This window comes from Macaca thibetana, chromosome 1 (assembly GCF_024542745.1).
Source record: "Macaca thibetana thibetana isolate TM-01 chromosome 1, ASM2454274v1, whole genome shotgun sequence".
Classification (NCBI taxonomy): domain Eukaryota; kingdom Metazoa; phylum Chordata; class Mammalia; order Primates; family Cercopithecidae; genus Macaca; species Macaca thibetana.
The window spans coordinates 208,988,982-209,009,925 of NC_065578.1; the positions used below are offsets into that span (position 1 = coordinate 208,988,982).

A 20,944-nucleotide genomic window follows, 5' to 3' on the forward strand; every position below is an offset into this window, starting at 1 on the left:
GCCTCAGCCTCCTGAGTAGCTGGGATTACAGGCATGCACCACCACGCCTGGCTCATTTTGTATTTTTAGTAGAGATGGGATTTCTCCATGTTGGTCAGGCTGGTCTCAAACTCCCGACCTCAGGTGATCCACCTGCCTCGGCCTCCCATGTATTATTGGTTCCTAGAATAGCACCTGAAAGCATTTTACTGTTGAATGAATATTTGACGGTGAAATTGAACACGAGATTTATGCCCCTCTTATTACCAGGGCTGCTTATGTTCTGGGTACTCAGCTGATAGGGAAGTGTCATTCAATCCTTGGCCATCCTCATCTGTGTTTGCCGTCTTCGACTGAATTGTCTTCATTCATCTCTGCTGGCATTTTACGGGATGTATGTGTTCTACACTGATTGGGTTCACATTGGGTGCCCTCCTCCTCTTTGTGAGTCACTGTTCCTTCTTGTGCCTCATCCAGGCCCCTCTAGGAGTGCTGGAAACCTAAGAATGCTCACTCTGGCTGCTTGGAGATTGCAGCCTATCGGTGGAGAGAGAAGGAAGGGTTGCCACAGCCCCATCAGCCTAGAATTAGTTTGTCACCATATCTGTACTATTCATGGGTTTGGATCTGTGAAATTATGAGACCCTGCCATTCGGCTGAGTACAATCTGGGAAGCAAAATAGAAGTTCACTTTGGCTCTGAGATCTGTCTGGTCCTCAACTTGGGCAGAAGGGTGGGGAGAACTTGCCTCCCCTGACTCTCCTCTTCTCTAGGCTCTGGAATTTTCAGCCTGTCTTACACTGGAGGCCCTGGGTTCTTTATCTGTTCTTTTCTGTCCTAAAGCGTAAGGGCTTTGTTCCTTTGGTATTCAAAAGCAGAGATTTTAATATCGCAAGGCCCTGCTATAAAGATCTTTGTCTCTGCATTGAATGTTCAAAGACATTTTAAAATCCCAAAGCCAAGTATAGCTTTTTTTTCCCTCTCTCTCTCTTGAAATACCTCCTTCTTGAGAGCAGTGGATACTTCATGGTCTTGTTTCAAAAGGGCTGAGGAGTGGAGGAAGCCCTTCAAGTAAAAAGGAGTTTGGGGTTGGGGAAGTAGGGCACATCTTCATATTACACGTTTTTATTTAAAAACAAACAAAAAAAGTAAAAAAGTAGAAGAAATACGACCCTTGTTTTCTGCCTTCTGATTTCTACATGGAAATTAATCCTTCTGTATTTGTTTTCTGGAGAATGATTCTGAATATTCTTAATCCTTCTGTATTTGTTTTCTGGAGAATGATTCTGAATATTCTCCATACGCTTTCTGTGAAAATGTCAGCCTAGCATTCATTTCTAGTAGATGTGCTTTCAGCAAAACTTGCTCTTAATGTCTCTGGTGTGCAGTCATCTGAGATTTCCCATTTGTTCCAAGGTACTTGGAGGACTGATTTGGCTTTGAAATTTACAGCTAACACTCCCTGAACTTGGCTGTAGCCTTTACATGTTTAGCGTACATCTTTCACAATATAATGATTTCCACGCTTCATTTAACTTGATTCATATTAAACAAGTAAGCTTGGGAGGTGGGGGTGGCTTAAAAAAAACAAAAGATTGGTGCTTACTGTTTTTGGTGTTCTGCCTTGTTTTTGTTAAATCACTTTAATTGGCCCTTTAATTATATTACACTGAGCCCTCGTTTCAAAGGCTCATCTGGAATACCTGCTTAGGAAAAATGTGGGTCAGATGGGAATGAAGCAAAAACTGAGCTGCAACTTAACATGACAATTCCTCAGTGCAGCCAAACACTGTCAATGTTTTGTTTATATCTTTGGTGATTTGATGCAAATAGAATCGACAGTTGGCCGGGATCTTTGTTGTTTTGTTTTGTTTTCAGAGGTATTTTAAAAAACATTTTTGCTATCAGGAAAGCGAAGCCTAAACTGTTAGGCATTTTATTCCTCTCAATGTCGTTGTTTTATTCTTTTTTACTTTATTAAAGTATGTAGTTGCCAAAATAAAACTAAGAGCTAATGACTATAAAAGTATTTTGATACTTTGTAAAGTGAGCATATTAAATCATTTGTTTAACTTCATATGTATTCCTCATAAGCTAATTTTATAGGATGACTGATGGCACAGAGAACGTGCATGGTAAAGAAAGGAGGTAAAAGCTACGTATATCTATTAAACAAATAAATTGGAGGAGAAAAAAGCTGTTGGCTGATTATGGCAGAAGTTTCTCATGATGTTTGAGAAAGTAGAATGTAATATGGAGATATCTTAATATGAGCAATATGTTTTTTGTATTAATATAATAATAATATGACTTTTTCCCATTTTGGTGGCTATAAAATTTTACCTTCTAAGAGTCATTTTAGTATTTTTTTATTTACTTTAACTTTTTAGAAATCAATCTGAAATTTTACTTGAAACTATTCAGCTTCTGATTCATGTGAATTACATTTGATTCAAAGGCTTTGTTTATTTTTAACCACAAAAAGGTGATAATTCATATTAGCCGTTGGTTGTCCTTTGTGTACCTAATTAAATTGTATTAATAAGGTGAAATGAACATTGTTTGTCAAAGTACACTTATTTACTTTTAAATATATCTCATTTTGATATAACGATTTGATTCTTAGTTTCTTTGTCAGAATGTACTACACACAGAAAAATAGTTTTATAAATTATTGCTGTTACCATTCATATTGGTGAAACATTCATGATATCAATAGTTTTATCCATTATAGTTGGCTCAAGTCCATGAATTTCATACATATTCATATTTATTTTTACTGTACAAATGATTTGTTGTTCAAAAGAGGTGGAAATAAAAAGGTTCAGGTGAAGTGAAAGTTTGTAACTATAATTTGGAGGGGATTATTAGCCATTAAAAAAACAATTCTAAGCTTCAAATCCTTTTTTGTACAAGGGTATAGAGAAAAGAAAGTAAAATAAGTTATAGTTTACCTCTGAAAATAAATGTGAACAAATTGTCATACTACTTCAACAGATGCAAATGCATCTCCATAAGTTTTCATTGAGATCACAGATGAAAGCAATTCTAGAAGAAATCTGCATGGGAAGAAAAAAAATAGAAAATAAAGAGGAATGATTATGTCAATATTATCCAGCTTCACACATTAGTAGAACTTGTCTATAAGTTTTTATGGGGGAGGACCTCCTTCCCACCTTCCACCTTTCAAAAGTAGTTCCTCGTTCCATGAGATATTGCTAGAAAGTCTACCATTAAAAATTGGTTTCCAGAAAGTATCACTCTTCTTTGGAAATGCATGTATCCCTCATGGGGGTAGCAATGGTTCCAATCAATGATTCACAGGTGGATATCGAAACTTCAGCATGTGTATGGCCTCTGTGGCTGCTGGATGGGATCAAGGCTGTTAGAAAGTGAAAGAAGATTGTGTGCTGGCTTGTGCTGGGTGACCATGGGCCAGTTGTGGGTAGTGAGAAGTAGTTGTGGGGAGGTAAGGAAGTACAGAAGACTAGGCTCTTCATCATGTACCCTGAGGCTGCCTCCAGCAAACTGTTGAACTTGGAAACTAGACTATGCTAGCTTGATTACCTGTTGGTGCATTTGAAATGTATTGGGAGCTTTTTCTTGAAAAATTAAAAAAAAAAAAAAATACTTTCCAGGTCAGGAGTGGTGGCTCATGCCTGTAATCCCAGCAGTTTGGGAGGCTGAGGCAGGAGGATTGCTTGAGGCCAGGGGTTGAAGACCAGCCTGGGCAACAAAGAGAGACCTTGCCTCAAAAAATAACAAAAATAAAAATCAAAAACATAAATATATGATATGTAAAATATATATATGAATGTTTTGGGTTTTTAAAATTTAATTACATAAATATATCTATATATATTCTAAAATAAAAGAAAATGCTTTCCAAATAAGAACTTACATCTTCAGCTGTGATTACAGTTTATAGATTTGCCTATTTAAATGTCAGAAATCTGTCAAATACCATGATTTATATGAGTTGTTAAAAATAATTCCCACATGGCTTCTTTATTAAAAAACAAAAGCTACAGTTAATTGCCCATACAACAGTTTTTATTTAAAATGGAACAAAATTTAATATCCATAAATTTAACTTATGAATGTAAATTGAAAGACAGACCAGTAATTTGTCCTAATTGTTATAATATACTCAAAACAAAACATTTGTAAAACTTTTGTCTACAGAAAAATTACCTTTTTTTGTCTATAGACAAATTACTGTTGTTTTTTTTTTTTTTTTTTGAGACAGAGTCTTGCCCTGTCACCCAGGCCAGAGTGCAGTGGCACAATGTCAGCTCACTGCAACCTCCACTTTCCATGTTCAAGCGATTCTTGTGCCTCAGCCTCCCAAGTAGCTGGGATTACAGGTGTGCACCACCATGCCCAGCTAATTTTTTTGTGTTTTTTAGTAGAGATGAGATTTTGCCATATCGGCCAAGCTGGTCTTGAACTCCTGGCCCTAAGCAATCCACCTGTCTTGGCCTCCCAAACTGCTGGGATTACAGGAGTGAGCTACCACACCTGCCTATAGATAAATTACTTATAATATATGGGATGTATTGTAGTAAAATAGAAGCAATTAAGCTAAAGCCAACTGAATTCAACCTTAAAAAAAGTTATTTATTGCTGTAATATATTAATTCATTAAACAAATTTTTACTGAATGCCTATCATGTGTTGGTAACTATTCTAGGTGCTGGGGGGTCACTGCGAATAAAATGGACAAACTCCCTGCTTTCAAGGAGCTTGCCTTGTAATGATGCCAGTCGTAGCCCAGAGTAGTAGTTTATTTTTAAGAGAATTTGTAGTTTATTTTCAAAAGCATTTATTTATTTTGAGATGGAGTCTTGCTCTTGTCACCCAGACTGGAGAGCAGTGGCGTGATCTCTGCTCACGGCAGTCTCTGCCTCTTGGGTTTAAGCGATTCTCCTGCCTCAGTCTCTCAAATAGCTGGGATTACAGGCACCTGCCACCAAGCCTGGCTAACCTTTGTATTTTTAGTAGAGACTGGGTTTCACCATGTTGGCCAGGCTGGTCTCGAACTCCTGGCCTCATGTGATCTACCCACATTGGCCTCCCAAAGTGCTGGGATTACAGGCGTGAGCCACCGTGCCCAGCCTTTTCTCACATTTATTTTTAAGAGCCTTTTCTCACGTTTTAATAATTCATTTTGTAACTTAGCATAATTACCTAGTGAATGTTCTTGAGTTGAAGATGCATTTATGTTTATGTTAATTTGGTAAATAAAATTAATTATTTCAACAACTATATATGAAAAAGCTGTTATCTGCTGGGAACTGTTTTGAGGATAATGGCAGTTAGAAAAATGAATCAGAAACAGATCCTGACCTCAAGGTATAGTCAATAATGGGGAATACAACAGTGACAGAAGAATGGAAGAAAAGCAGTCATAAAATAGGCTTTGTGCCAATCTCAGTAGTTAAATAGAATGAAATACTGTGTTTCTGTGTGGAGCAGGGCAGTACTATTGCCCTTATATGTGTGGGTTGAAAAGTTAATATTTTCGACTTTGTATTTCTTCTAACAATTAAAACTTGTACCTGTTTTATTATGATAGTACCTTCTCTCTCCAGCCTAGAATATAGAAGCAGTCTCTGCTAAGAGATCCTTGAACTCTAGGGAAATAAAATGCAATCAGATTTTAGATGATTATATAGCTGAGATTTTCTTTACTTTCTAGTCTCTATCTTATTTAAAGGCTTCCTAAATAATGTAGCTAGGAACGGCAATAAGGAAATAAATTACAAATACATTTAAATTTCCCTGTAGAATAAGAAATAGATAGTATCTGAAGGATACACTGATTTATGAAATAAATATTACATTAATCTAACATTTAACAGTTGAAGAAAAATGAGGACTTCACAGGAAGAGAAATCTCTAACATATTTCAATAAGTAACCAATATTTTGATTTAGACTATACAAAAGCTTCAGCTATTAGGAACACAAACAATGACAGGTTCTTTTCATCTTTGAGAGACAGGTAAGTTGTCTCATTTCTGTCTTATTGGTGTAAAAATGAAAACACAAAGATTATGTGGCTTTTCCTTCTGATCAGTTATTAGCTAAAGTGAAAGGAACCCCGGCTTGCTGTCTGGTACTTCACCAGTGGTTACCACTGTGGTTTATGGGACAACAGCAATGAGGTAGGGCCAGAAAATGATGTTTACAGGGATTTTTATGAAAAGGCCAATTATATACAAATGTCTTTGTCTCTGATTTGTAGTTACCAGCTGACAAGTGGATACAAGCCCGCCCCTATGGACCTGAGCTTTATCAAACTCACCCCGTCTCAAGAAGCAATGGTGGACAAGTTGGCAGAAAATGCACACAATGTGTGGGCGCGGGATCGAATCCGGCAGGGCTGGACTTACGGCATCCAGCAGGTGCGTGGGAATGAGCTCCACAGCATTTGGTCTGAGACTTACTTAAGTGGGAATTAGCATAATTTGTAACAGGAAGGATTAAATAATGACTATTTTAGAACTCGTATCATATAGATCACACACAGTGCACATTTGGACTAAAACACCTGTTTAGTGCTAGACTGAAGAACTTACATGAGGTTAGCTCTGACTGTAATAGCGAACACATGTGAGGCACATGATGAATAATATAATACTACATTGGTGACTTATAATATGGTTTTGTGGTATTTCTCTCTCTGAGACTGTGTTTTAGGAGAAACTTTTGAAATGTAAGAACATTGGGATAAAACGATAATAAAATGGGTGCACCATTCCTTATTCACAACCCCTGGGGCCACATACATTTCAGAATTCAGTCTTTGTATTTGGTTTTCAGAATGGTGATTTGAGGATATATTACATGTATGTACATAACAACCTTGGTAGGGCAGCTGACTTCAAATTGCAATTCATTCTGCACAAGGGAGGCAGGGTCATACCAAGAGGGGTAAAGACCATAAACAGCCTCGCATCAGTTCCGGTTTCGCCACTGAGTTACTGTTGCAGATTATTTTGCTCCAGGCATCAGTAGATATTCAGGTATTTGGGTATTAAGGTATTCAGGATTAGGTATTCAGTACTAATTTGCCTGAAAGAGGAAAGGAAGAAAAGACAAGACAAAACAGTATTTCTGGCTGGGCGTGGTGGCTCACACTTGTAATCCCAGCACTTTGGGAGGCTAAGGTGGGAGGACTGCTTAAGCCTCGGAGTTTGAGACCAGCCTGGGCAACATAGTGAGAGACTGTCTCTACGAAAAATTTAAAAATTAGCTGGGCATGGTGCACATGCGTGTAGTCCCAGCTACTCAGGGGGCTGAGGTGGGAGGATGGCTTGAGCCCAGGAGGTTGAGGCTGCAGTGAGACTCTGTTTCCAAATAATAACAACACAACAACAAAACAGCAACACCACCACCACCACAGTATTTATTCTCTGGTTTACCAGAACAACCCCTGTGTGATTCCATAGCTTTTTTTTTTTTTTTTTTTTTAAACCCTTGGGAGGTGTGGTGGGAACATCCACAGCCTCCCAATGCCTGTTTACATTAAAGTATTGAGAATTGATTACACTTCTTGAAATGTGGAAACTTGAGCAAATACTGCAACTGGTCTCAGGGAGTGAATGGAAAGAAGTAACTTGCAAAGTGGCATTGCCCTACACACTTGTAGGAGTTGATGCATCTCCCCCATCGCATGGAATTGAGTTCTGTACTCTGATATTAAGCATCCTTTTGCCAAGATAGTAAGATAGCCCGCTCTCTCTCTGTGTGTGTCAACACATTTTAACCACAGTTTAACATTGGAGCCTCTTTTACAATAGACAAGTTATGAGTTTTATAGTCATTTTAGTGCCCCTGGCATTGCTGGGTTTCACTGGTTGATGGATTCAACCCAATGCATATTTTTCAATTAGGGACATAGAAGGGGGATCCATAACACGCTGGAATTTTTCTGAAGAAGGGAAAGCAGCCTTAAGTTCTTCATTGACTGAAAACCATGGAGGGGGGACCAGTACTAATTTGGCTTTTCTTGGAATAAAACCCTGTCCATGAACTGTACTTGCAAATTGGGTGTTCTCTACTATTGTCCTTTGCCATGTGAACGTGGCAGATGGAAGTGGTTAGAGATCACTGAAGCTGTTTTTTGTTGTTGTTTTTCCTTCTCATGGAGATGGCCTGCTTTCCATACAGGTGCTTATTCATTTGATTGAATCTTTTCTATTGATAGTGTTTTGGTAACTTTGCAGCCTGGGAAAACGCAGGGATTGTGGAAGGGTCAGGTTTTCTCATGGAATTTTAAGTTTGATGTATTTGGTAGCTATTTATTTTTAAAAGCCCTTGGTGTTGCTTAGACATCTGCACCCAATTTTTCCCTGCAGGACGTAAAGAACAGAAGAAATCCTCGCCTTGTTCCCTACACTCTTCTGGATGACCGAACCAAGAAATCCAACAAGGACAGCCTCCGCGAGGCCGTGCGCACGCTGCTGGGGTACGGTTACAACTTGGAAGCACCAGATCAAGACCATGGTATTTTGGTTTTACTTTCCTCCTCTTCGGTTGCAAGATCATGTAGTAGTTCGTTAAAGCCAAATAAACGAATAAAAGGGGGAGTACTAAACAAGGTCCTCTAGTCTAGGTGTGGAATTTCATCCAAGTGGCTTTTCTTCCCTGAAAAACACCTGAGGGGTTAGACCCATCTCTCAGTGGGGTGGCTTAGGATGCTGATGATTCTGTGGGCGGAGAAAATGGGCCTATCTTCCTCAAGCGTCTGAGATCAATAGGTACTTCCCTGATTATGATGTTGGACTCCGCCCCTAGCCCACCAGCCCTCTTCCAGAATAGCTGAGTTTTGCAAATTTGGGAAATAAGCCTGTAGTAGAGGCTAGTGTTTTACAAAATTCCACCTTCGCCATGTACACACACATGTACAGGCAACATTGAATTAATTAATGTGATATTTTGCTTTAAGGGAAACACATTACAGTAGGTACTCAATAACTATGTGTTGAACACAATGGATTTTTAAAGGTTCTGCAAAGAATACATTTTCCTTAAATAATACCTTTGAAGAATGTAGTTTAGGCTGGGCGCGGTGGTTCATGCCCCTAATCCCGGAACTTTGGGAGGCCGAGGCAGGCAGATCACGAGATCAGGAGATTGAAACCATCCTGGCTAACACAGTGAAACCCCATCTCTACTAAAAAAATGCAAAATTAAAAAAAAAAAATTAGCGGGTGTGGTGATGGGCGCCTGTAGTCCCAGCTACTCGGGAGGCTGAGGCAGGAGAATGGCGTGAACCCGGGAGGCGGAGCTTGCAGTGAGCCGAGATTGCGCCACTGCACTCCAGCCTGGAAGACAGAGCGAGACTCCGTCTCACAAAAAAAAAAAAAAAAAAAAAAAAAAAAGAATGTAGTTTAGATAGAATGAGCCACTCTTTAATCCTTTGCTCCTGCAGTTTGAGTTAATTTAATACCCATTTTCAAAACATTGACAAAAAAGAAATGAGGGTTGTGTGCTTCATCATAGTGCCTATAATTGTGGATGGAAAGTTTTAAAAATGTATTCCAAATGTATTCCAGTGGCTCATATTTTCAGTGCATTACCCGTACATAAAAGTGGATCTTAAATAATAATGATAGTTAATATTTATATATTAGCTATATAAGTGTTTCTAAGACTTTTACAATTATTATTTAATCCTCACAGTAACTCTTATGAGGGCGATACTTGTATTATGCTCATTTTATAGATAAGGAACCTCAGATTCAGGGACTTCTGTGTCTTCCCATTTAAAGTGGCAGATGTAGGATCCTAATCATAGGCATCCTGACATATTTTAGTCCTTTGAATTGAGCAAATACATACTTAACATCTTGACAGATCTTATCAGTTACTGGACTCTTCTATTGGCTGCAAATTAAATGACATATCCACTTGTTAGCAATAATAATAATATCCATAATGCTAACATAATATCTATCTTGAGGTTAGCTTTATAACAACAGAGATGTGGTACACTCGTTATGAATCTGATGCTGTTAGGTGTGCAAAATACCAAGAAGATTCCTGTCTCAAAGAGTATATAGTCCATGTAACCACTGGGAAGAAAGTAAACAATAAAAGGCTTGTGAGGCAAAAATTGGCAATCAGAAAGACTTCTAAAATTCTCTGATATAGAATACACCCTGAAAGTTAATTGGTTCTAAATAATTATGTTTTTAAATTGAAATAGAACTTACATACAATAAAATGTACACATTGAAAGTGTTCAGTTTGGTAAATTTCGTCAGTTGTAGAAACTAAAGGAACCTCTACCAAAAACACCTCCAATGTTTTCTTCGTTCCAGAAGGTTTCATTGTGTTCCCAACAAAGTAACCACTTTGTAAGTTCTATCATTACACATTAAGTTATAGCAAATAGAAATAGAAATGTAACCTATAAAAGCAGATGTTATAATTATAATCACTCTAGCATGTATTTTTTATATCTAGTTTCTTTTGTTCAACATAACGCTTTTATGATCTTGCATGTTTCATGTATATCACAAAATCTGTTGCTCAGTGGGATTCCTTAATAGTAATAATTTACCCTTTGTTTATCCATTCTCCCATAGATGGATGATTTGGGTTGTTTCCAATTGTAGGTGATTATGAATAAGGCTGCTATGAATATTCATATACAAATCTTGGTATATAATTAATCTTTCATTTCCCTTAGGCTAAATACCTAAGAGTATAATTGCTGAGGCATATTTTCTAATTTGTGTTGGCCTTTTTACTGAATTGCATTTTAAAAAGTGTATTTTGGATAGAAGAACCATGCCAGGTATGGAAAGATTTTCTTCCATTTGTAGGTTGCTTTTTCATTTTCATAATGAGGTCTTTCAAAGAGCAGGCATTCTTAATTTGAAGTCCATTTATGATTTCTTTTCCTTTACAGTTGGGGGTTTTATGTCCTAGGACATCTTTGCCTATGCATAAACAAAAATATTTTCTCTTATGTTTCCTCCCAGAGTTTTATTATTTTAGCTTTTACTTGCAGGTCTATGATCTAAAGTGAGTTAGCTTTTGTGTATGAGGTAAGGTTAAGATCAAGGTTCATTTTTTGTACAGATGAATATCCAACTGTTCCAGCACCATTTGTTGGAACAATTATTCTTAGCAAATTAAATTACCTTGGCATCTTAGTCAAAATCTATTGAACACATAAGTCAGTCTATTTCTGGACTGTATATTCTGTTCCATTGATCTGTGTGTCTGTCCTTAAGCTAATATTCCATTGTCTTCATTTTTATCACAAAATAAATCTTAAAATCAGGTAAGGAAAGTCTTCCAACTTCTTTCATCTTTTATAAAGGTTTTTTTATTCTTCTTTTGCATTTCTACATACATTTAGATTCAACTTGTTAATTTAATTTGGATGGGATTACAGTTGAATTCATAGGTTGGTTTCTGAAGAATTGATATTTTAGCCTTATTTAGTCAACTGATTCATGAACATGGTACATTTGTCCATTTATTTTCATCCTCTTTAGTTTCTCTTAGCATTGCTTTGCAGTTTTCAGAGTAGAGGTCTTATACATTGTTAGATTTATCTGATGTTTTTGATAATATTACGTGAAATTTATTTAAAGTTTATGTCATTTCCCAAATGTACATGAATATGAGATATATAATTGATATTTGCAATATTGACCTTATATCCTGTGATTTGGCTAAATTTATATGTCAGTTCTATTTTTTGTGTGTGTGTGAATTCAGTGGGATTTTCTATATACACAATCATGAGGTCTGCAAAAACTAAACCTCACTTTTTCTTTTACAATTGTTATAGCTTTTTTGCTTCTTGATTTATTGAACAGGTAAAGAATTCAGAACACTGTTGAATAGAAATGGTAAGAGAGGTTATTCTGCCTTATGGGGGAAAGTTGTGATGTTTCACCATTAAGTATGATGTGAAGTATAGCTTTTTATAGATATCCTTTATCACATTGAAGAGATTCCCTTCTATTCTTCATTTGTGGGTGATTTTATCATAAATAGGGTCTTGAATTTTGTCAAGTGCTTTTTTCTCCATTTATTGAACAGATTATGTATTTTTCTCCTTTATTCTGTGGATATCATGACTATCAAGTGATTTTCAAATGTTAAACCAGTTTTCTGTTTCTAGGACAACTCTCCTCAGTCATGGTGCATTGTCCTTTTTTACACAGAGCTGTATTCTATTTGTTAATATTTTGCTTAGAACTTTTGTAGCTAAGTTTATGGACAACACACTGCTGTATAATATTTTTCTTACAATGTCTTTGTTAGATTTTGATATTGATGTAAAGATAGCTTCCAAGGAAATTTTCTCTCCTGTTTTCTGAAAGAATTTGTGTTAATTCTATATTATTTCTTTTTCAAATATTTGATAGAATTTATCATCGAAAGCATGAGCATGGAGTTTTATCCTATAGGAAAGTATTTTATTATGAATTCAATGTATTTAATACCTTGAGAGCTATTTAGAGTTTCTATTTATTCCTGTGTCAGTTTTGATAAATTACGTTTTATAGTAAATTAGTTCATTTAATTATATATAGGCATAAAATTGTGCTAATGTGCTCTTATTATTCTTTTAATGTCTGTAGGATCTTTAATGATATCCCCCTTTTCATTCCTGATATCGGTAGCTGACATTTTCTCTCTTTTTATCCTGAGCACTCCTCTAAGGGATGAATTTATTTTATCAATCTTTTCAAAGGTTAATTGATCTTAAATGTATTTTTGTTTTGGTTAAAATTTCAGACATGTATTTGTTTCTCCATATGACCAATCATGGATTATTATGAGTGATCTGCAGTGGTTATGCGTGACTACGTCTTACGTTACCTTAGGAGCGCACAGCATTATTGAGTAGCACTATGGCATCCTATGGAGAATGTCAATGTTCAATCACAGTGTCAAGAGATCCTGCTTTCACAGCTTTGAAATGACCTATGAAATGTACTTTCTAATGAACAAATGTATATATCAGGCTTACAAATATTCACTAACATTGCCTTGTGATGATATAGTATTTCCAATAGAGTTTTTGCATACTTTCAAATATTTGATTCAACCACCCTCTTTAGGCAAAAGAAGGGTGTAATAATCAAAGAGTTCTTGAGCTTCCCTCTAGCTTTATAAATCTTTAACATTGTGCATCCGTGGAGGATGTAGGTAGCAGTGATGACAATCAATATATTTTTAGGTTGGAAAGATACTTATATAATGATAATGATAAAATTTGGGGGAAAAAACTCACACATGGTTTTATAGTCTGACACATCAACCATTTGATTTCCCCAGGTTTTCATTACTTTACACATGAATATTTATATTTTTGGTATCAATAGTTTTAATAGGGATATAATTACCCGTTTTCCTTCCGCTACCCCACTCTGCTTAATATCAAACATTTTGAAAGTTATTTACTCTGCATTTAGAAGGAACTCTCACATTGCTTTCCTGATACTCATTGAAAATTACAAAGAGAGAATGCCTAAGTCTGGTGACTCAATTCTAAACTTATAGATAATAACTTAAGATAATAATAAATATCTAAAGTTATAGATAATAACTAAAAATAAGGGAAAACACTACAGCTCAGAGAAATTATAACCTTGAGTCTTCAAGAAAAGAGTTAATTATGGTCAGTATCCAAGAAAAGGAGTACATTTTCCCCTGTACATAGAGATATGCATTACAATGCCAGACAGAAAAAAATCAATGATGGTTATATTTTAAAGATATTGTCACTTAAAGGCATAAACTATATTTAGTGATACATGACACATTTGCTTTTAGAGATAACTTTACTCCAGAATGATGCCAGATAAGTAAAATGTTGAGATGTTATTCTGATGACATACAGTGTTTTAGACTATTTGTAGCTACTACATATTAATAATTTCATCTTCTTAACATCGTTGTGGACAACATAAGCTACCTTATGGGTACCTACTTTCTTCTGAATTGTGTGAATTTTAAGAAGAAAGAAAAGGAGACTGTATTTATAAAATGTACGCTGCACTTCATTTTACTTCCATATTTGCAATTCTTCTCATTTCCATTTTTAAAATTTTATTATTATTATTTTTTGAGACACAGTTTCGCTTTGTCTCCCAGGCTAGAGTGCAGTGGCGCAGTCTCAGCTCACTGCAACCTCCGCCTCCCCGGTTCAGGTGATTTTCCCTGCCTTAGCCTCCCGAGTAGCTGGGACTACATGTGCTTGCAACCATGTCCGGCTAAATTTTTTTTTTTTTTTTTTTTTAGTAGAGGCGGGGGTTTCACCATATTGGCCAGGCTGGTCTTGAACTTCTACGTTGTGATCCACCCTCCTCGGCATCCCAAAGTGCTGGGATTACAGGCGTGAGCCACCGCGCCTGGCCACTCCATTTTATTTTAATACATAGATATGGAACATCTACTGTGCCTACTTCTGGGAATTGAAAGATGAATAAGAGTTTTTGTCTTATGTAGCTCTCAATGTAGACAGGGAAAATAGACTAAATTGCCACCACTACCATACAATGTAAGTGTTAAGCCCAACAGTTGTAATACAGAGAGTTTAACTCAGCCTGGTGATATGAGGGAAATCTTTAAAGAGGAGGTATATTAGTTATCTATTTCTATACAGCAAACTGCCCCTTTCCCTCCCGCCAAAAACAAACAAACAAACAAAAAAAAAAAACAAAAGAAAAAAAACAAAAAACCTCTCAGTGGCTAAAAAATAACAAACATTTGAAACATTTGTTATCTCAAAGTTTTTGTGGTTTATGAACGTGAGTGACAGGTGCTTCTGCTTCTGGATCATAGTCTCTCTGAGGTTGCTATTAAGTTGGCCAGGGCTTAAGTCATCTGAAGTCTTCCCTGGAGCTGGAACAGTGAATACTAAGACAGCTCACTTGCGTAACTGTTGACTAAAGAACTCGCTTCCTCTCTGGCTGTTGGCAGAAGACACAGCCAGATGGGCACAGCCTTGCCACACAGAGCTCTTCATAGAGATGCTCGAGTGCCTTCACATGGAAGCTGACTCCCCCCAGAATGAAAAATCGAAGAGTGAGTACATCGAGGATGCTGCAATGCTTGTTACACTTACTTCTATTATATTCTGTTTGTTAGAAGTGAACCACTCAATGAAGCCCACACTTTTTGAATGGAGGTGTACTAACGTATTCGTGGACATATTTTAAAACCACCAAAGTAGGTACAGCCAAGTCAATTGGGTTCATGCATTTCAGGCAGAGAGGAGAGTATATGTAAGCCTTAGAGACACAAGGAGGATTGCAAATGGGAATCTCAGAGAGCTTTGCATGACCAGATGTAGAGTGGAGTTAGAAAAGTGGCAGCAGATCAAATAGAGGAGGCAGGAGTTGAAACAGATTTTTTTTAAATTAAAGAATGATTCTAGTGGCTCTTTAGGAAAAAGGCTGAATGTAAACAAAACTGGAGATGAGGACAGCAGTTTGGGGACTAAAAAAGAAGTATAGATGAAGAGTGTTGGAGGCCTTATCTTTGGCAATACTGTGAACTGAAAAATATATTTGGCATTTAGAAGTAGAATCAGCAGAAGGACGAAGGAGGCATCTGAGATAGTGTCTGGATTGATAGATGTTAACTACATACACATTGGTTGGGAACACAGGAATGGGAGCAGATGGACATGGGGTAGTGGGAAGATTCTGAGTTTTATTGTAAACATCTTAAGTTTGAGGTGCATGTGAGACAATTCAACAAATATACCAGGATTCAATTACATATATAAATATAAACGTGAGACTATTACTAGAGAGAAACAGAGGGTTAAAGATTTCATTTTTTAAATGAAAGAAATTTGGATATTTTTACACCAAGGGAGAGAGAGAAGTTGAAAATAGAGTAAGAGGAGCTTGATGAGCTGCGGTCTCTGAGAAGGTTGAAGGGAATGAAATTCAGAACACAGGTCAAGGGATTGGCCTCATATAAAAGGAAGAACAACACTTGTTCCCCTAAGGTTAGTATGAAAGAAGTAAAGATTGAAGACGATGCAAAAACCTGTGTACAGGGAAAATCAGAAGGAAGCTGAGGGCAATCTACTGTACAATTATTATTTCAGGTTGAAATAGAAAATGAATTTATTTTCCTAAGGAGTAGAAGTCAGGGAAGGCTGGACTGGATTAGAAGTCTTGAAGAGAGCAATAAAGAGGCCGGGCGCGGTGGCTCAAGCCTGTAATCCCAGCACTTTGGGAGGCCGAGGCGGGCGGATCACAAGGTCAGGAGATCGAGACCACAGTGAAACCCCGTCTCTACTAAAAATACAAAAAATTAGCCGGGCGCGGTGGCGGGCGCCTGTAGTCCTAGCTACTCAGGAGGCTGAGGCAGGAGAATGGCGTGAACCCAGGAGGCGGAGCTTGCAGTGAGCCGAGATCGTGCCACTGCACTCCAGCCTGGGCAACAGCGTGAGATTCCGTCTCAAAAAAAAAAAAAAAAAAAAAGAGAGCAATAAAGATGTGTTGGGTATAGAATTCTCAGCTGACAATTATTGTTTCTTTTAGTACTCAGATATGTCATCCCACTGCCTTCTGGTCTTCATGTTTTCTGATGAGACATTGACATCAATCTTTTGGATGGTCCCTTCTGTGTGATGAGTTGCTTCTCACTGTTTTCAGGATTCTCTCTCTGTTTTTGGATTTGAACGGTTTGATTATGATGTGTCTAGTTTTAATTTCTTTGAATTTATCCCCAGTTTATTGTACTTCTTAGATGTATAAATGAATGTTTTCCATTAAATTTGGGAAGCTTCTGGCCATTATTTATTCATTCTTTCTTCTCTTTTCTGTTTCTCCTTATAGTCTGTGACTTTCATTATGTGTATGTTGGTATGGTTGAGTGTATCCCTCAGGCCTCTGAAACTCTCCTTATGTTTCTTCATTTCTTTTTCTGTTTTTCATGCTTGACTAATGGACTTATCTTTAAGTTCGTTGACTCTTGTCAGTGCAACTCTGTTGTTGAGCCCTCTGGTGTATATTTAATTTCAGGTACTGTGCTTTTCAACTCCAGAAATTTTGGTTCTTTTTTATAATTTGCCTCTTTATTGATATTGATGCTATTTGGTGAAGCATGATTTTTCACTTTTTTTTTTTTGAGATGGAATTTTGCTCTTGTTGCCCAGGCTGGAGTGCAATGGCGTGATCTCATCTCACTGCAACCTCCACCTCCCGGGTTCAAGTAAATCTCCTGCCTCAGCCGCCCACGTAGCTGGGATAATAAGAACACTGGCAAAGAAAATATGCAAATAAAATTTTTCATAGCTCTGGAAATTAAAGACTGGCCAAAATCCAGGGAGTGTTTATTTGATAAAAATGTCCAAATGTTGGTAAGAACAGCAACTAGTGATGTTTTAATTTGCTCCTGCCCCATCACCCTCTCTCTAATTCCTTGGCATATTGAAAACCAACAGCCCCTCAATCGTAGTGAAAATCAGCCACCCACACGCCCCTGGAGTGGGCAGAACAGAAATGGACCACCACCATGCCTGGCTAATTTTGTACTTTTAGTAGGTACGGGGTTTCACCATGTTGGTCAGGCTGGTCTTGAACTCCTGACCTCAGGTGATCCACCTGCCTTGGCCTCCCACAGTGCTGGGATTACAGGCATGAGACACTGTGCCCGGCCTCATACTTTTATTTAGCTCCTTACACATGGTTTTATTTAGTTCTTTGAACAGATTTAAGATACCTAACTTAGTCTTTGTCTAATAAGCCCAACATCTCGGCCTCCTGAAGAATAACTTCTGTTGACTGCTTTTTCCCCCTTTATGTATGGGACATACTTTCTTGTCTTTTTGCGTGTCTCACAATTTTTGTGAAAAATTGAACATTTTAAATAAGGTAATCTGGCAACTCTGTTTTCACCCCTATTTCAGATTTGGTTGTTGTGTTTATTGTCATGGTTGTTTGTTTCCTTAGTAATTTTTCTAAACTGGTTTAGTACAGACTATGTTGCCTGTCATGGGTGGCCACTGAAGTCTCAGTTTCATTAGCTTCGTGGTCAGCTAATGGTAGGACAGAGACTGCTTTAAACGCCTAGGATCGATAGGTCTCCCAGTCTTTACCGAAGGAAAGGCAATGTGACGTGAGCATGTTGGCACATGCCTTCAACACTCAACCAGGCAATTCACAATTTCACATTAGCCTTCTCTTACTGCATGTGCAGAGCCTCAAGGTCTTTCAGAGGTGTAAGCTTTTTCAGGTTTTTCCTGAATACATGCACAGCCCTGGGCATGAGCATGGCCTTCTAGAGTCCCAGGAATATGTTGGAGATTCTCACATCCCACTATGAATATTTCATTCCCCAGCTTTTCCTTTCAAACCTTTTGGTCAGTTGTTGTTTGCCTCAACTGTTATTGCTGCCTCACAGAGCTGCAAGGCTAACAAACTGCCTCAGATGATTTTCAGCAAATGTCCTTGGAGAAGTGACTATTTGCACTGGGCAAGCTTTAGGTCAAGTGGATTAAAGACAAGTCTTACCGATGGAATTTTCCAGAAAAGGGAACATAATGACAGTTATCTGGGAACTGGGCTTTGGATGAACTCCAGCTCTGTTCTGCCCACTACAAGGGCTTGTGGGTGGCTGATTTTCACTACGATTGAGGGGCTGTTAGTTTTCAATATGCCTTGGAATTAGAGAGAGGGTGTGATGGGGCAGGAGCAAATTCAAACATCACTAGTTTGCTGTTCTTACCAACATTTGGACATTTTTGTCAAATAAACACTCCCTGGCTTTTGCTAGCCTTTAATTTCTGGAGCTGTGAAAAATTTCATTTGCATAACTTTTTTGCCAGTGTTCTCATTAATTTTGTGGAGAAGAGAATTTTTGGACATTCTTTCTCTACCATTTCTGCTGATGTTACTCAGCAATAAAGATTAAAAATTGCTGTTTTGTGGGATGGAACAGAGAGCAAGCTGCAAACAGATAAACACATTGTGGAGAAACATTGATGGTCCCATTGAGGTTAGAGCCTGTGAGTTGGTGGTGCCAGTCTGTTCTGTGCATGTGTTTTCTGGCAAACTCAGCAGAGCAAACAGATGTTCTCAGTGAAGGTAGCGAAATTGGACAGTAATTGGGGTTAACAGAGCAAGTAGGGGAAAAGCTAATAAGGGCAAGAAAGTATGGAAAGTTATACAGGTAAGGAAGGGAAGAATGAAGGAATCTAATGAGTTTGAAGAGTGAATGTATAAGAAAATGAGAAGACAAGGAGGAAAAAATAGGGATCACACGATCTCTGTATTTTAAGAATTTAGAGACAGAGCCACTGACAGTTGTTTGACAAGGTTTGATTTTACTAAAGTTATGTGAACAGTGAGCAATGAGAATAGAGTGGCATATTCTACAGTAGAAGCTGAGATTAGGTTTATTGTTCACCCTATGCCAGAATTTAACAGCATGCTTCATAGTAAGGACGCAGGTGATCTGTATGGAAAAGACATAAGAAGAAAGATTAATTTTCCAATGGGAGGAATCAGTAAAGGGAGACACATCTTCAGAGTTAGATGTTGAAAGGATCGGGAATCAGTAAAGGGAGAAAATGTCTTCAGAGTTAGATGTTGAAAGGATCAAAATTTCAACAAGTAGAGATTAGTGTCAGAAAGGCTATTGGTACTAGAAAGAAAGTACATCTGATGTGGTTAAGTATAGAAAGAGTTGAGGAAGGGTAGATGGTCCACTTAGGATAAAATATAGGGTACAGATGGGAGAGAGAACAACAGACATAGATGAAGATAGAAGGATTAGGACAAAATATGGAATATCTTGCAAACTCAGCTAAGAAATATGGATAAATTTGTATAAAGAGTACCAGCCCCAGGAAGTTTTAAAGCAAGAGCTTGATGTGTGATAACAGTTTACAATAGCAATATAACTATGGCAACAGTGGGAAGGGACAGATTGGAGGGGGCAGTGCTTGGAGATAGACCAGTTGGGAGGCTTTAGAAAAATTGTTTTTTTGAACAAGGATGGTGGGAATAAAAAATAAAAGATAGATGTTGAGAGATTTTATAGCATAAAGCAAAATCAGTCTGATTATCACTAAGATGAGATTAAAAACATTAATTTAAAATAGTCTATACTGCTGTTGCTGACATTTAAAAAAAGTCAAGGGCATAAAAAGTTGAATCAAGCCTTACGTAATTAATCAGAATTATAATTTATTTTCTCTTAGGAGAATGCTTACGTATTGCAGATAAAATGTGAACTCTATTTCAGTTGTAGTATCTTTGGAGTATTGCTGTCAATAATATTTTAAAGCATGTGAAAATGGAATTTATTCTTATTTACTACAAGGTTTAATCAAGATTTGAATTGCTTTATCCAAAATAATACCAGAAGGTTGAAAGGATGGCTGATTAATACCAATAATTTAAAAAAGCATTATCATTAGTCCTAAAAGATTCTAGATATGTATAAAATTTTAGCTTTTCCTTATATCTTATTGTAACTTATGATTTTAATGTATAGTTAGATCTTGACTGCCCTCTAGTGGCATATATTTTTTTAGCTGTCTTGTTTGGAGAGGAGAGTGTATGGTTACTTTAGGCCTTTTTAGGCCCTAGTTAGGTCATTGGTGGTGTGTCATGCCTGAGAGGTACTGGGACTTTTCTCAGTCCTTGGCCTTAATCTTGAGGTGTTTGTTAATAATATAATTCCTGAATTGTTTCTACTTTGAATACCAACAGACTTCATAATGTATGACAGGATTATATCTCCCAACTATTCATTTTTAAATGTCCATTATTATTATATTCATTATAACAGGATAAAAATTACTTGTATAACACACTTACATGAGCTGTGATTGCCTACCAAACATATAAATCTATCATGTTTAAAATGGAGCGAAGCATAAGGGTGTTTGGGGGAGGGTTCTGTGTCTTTGACAGGATGCTCCCCTGTCTGGGTATTTGTCTGGGCTCCTA

General features: G+C 37.3%; 1 protein-coding gene across 8 annotated transcripts in view; it reads left to right on the forward strand.

Moving 5' to 3' along the window:
* Window positions 1-20,944, forward strand: part of RYR2 (ryanodine receptor 2) — a 795,071-nt gene that overhangs the window by 501,357 nt on the left and 272,770 nt on the right. For all 8 annotated transcript variants that reach the window (XM_050770606.1, XM_050770614.1, XM_050770624.1 and 5 more), the window contains exons 26-27: window positions 6,229-6,388; window positions 8,345-8,492. In XM_050770606.1, coding sequence (XP_050626563.1) covers window positions 6,229-6,388; window positions 8,345-8,492 — 308 coding nt within the window. The remainder of the gene's footprint in view (window positions 1-6,228; window positions 6,389-8,344; window positions 8,493-20,944) is intronic.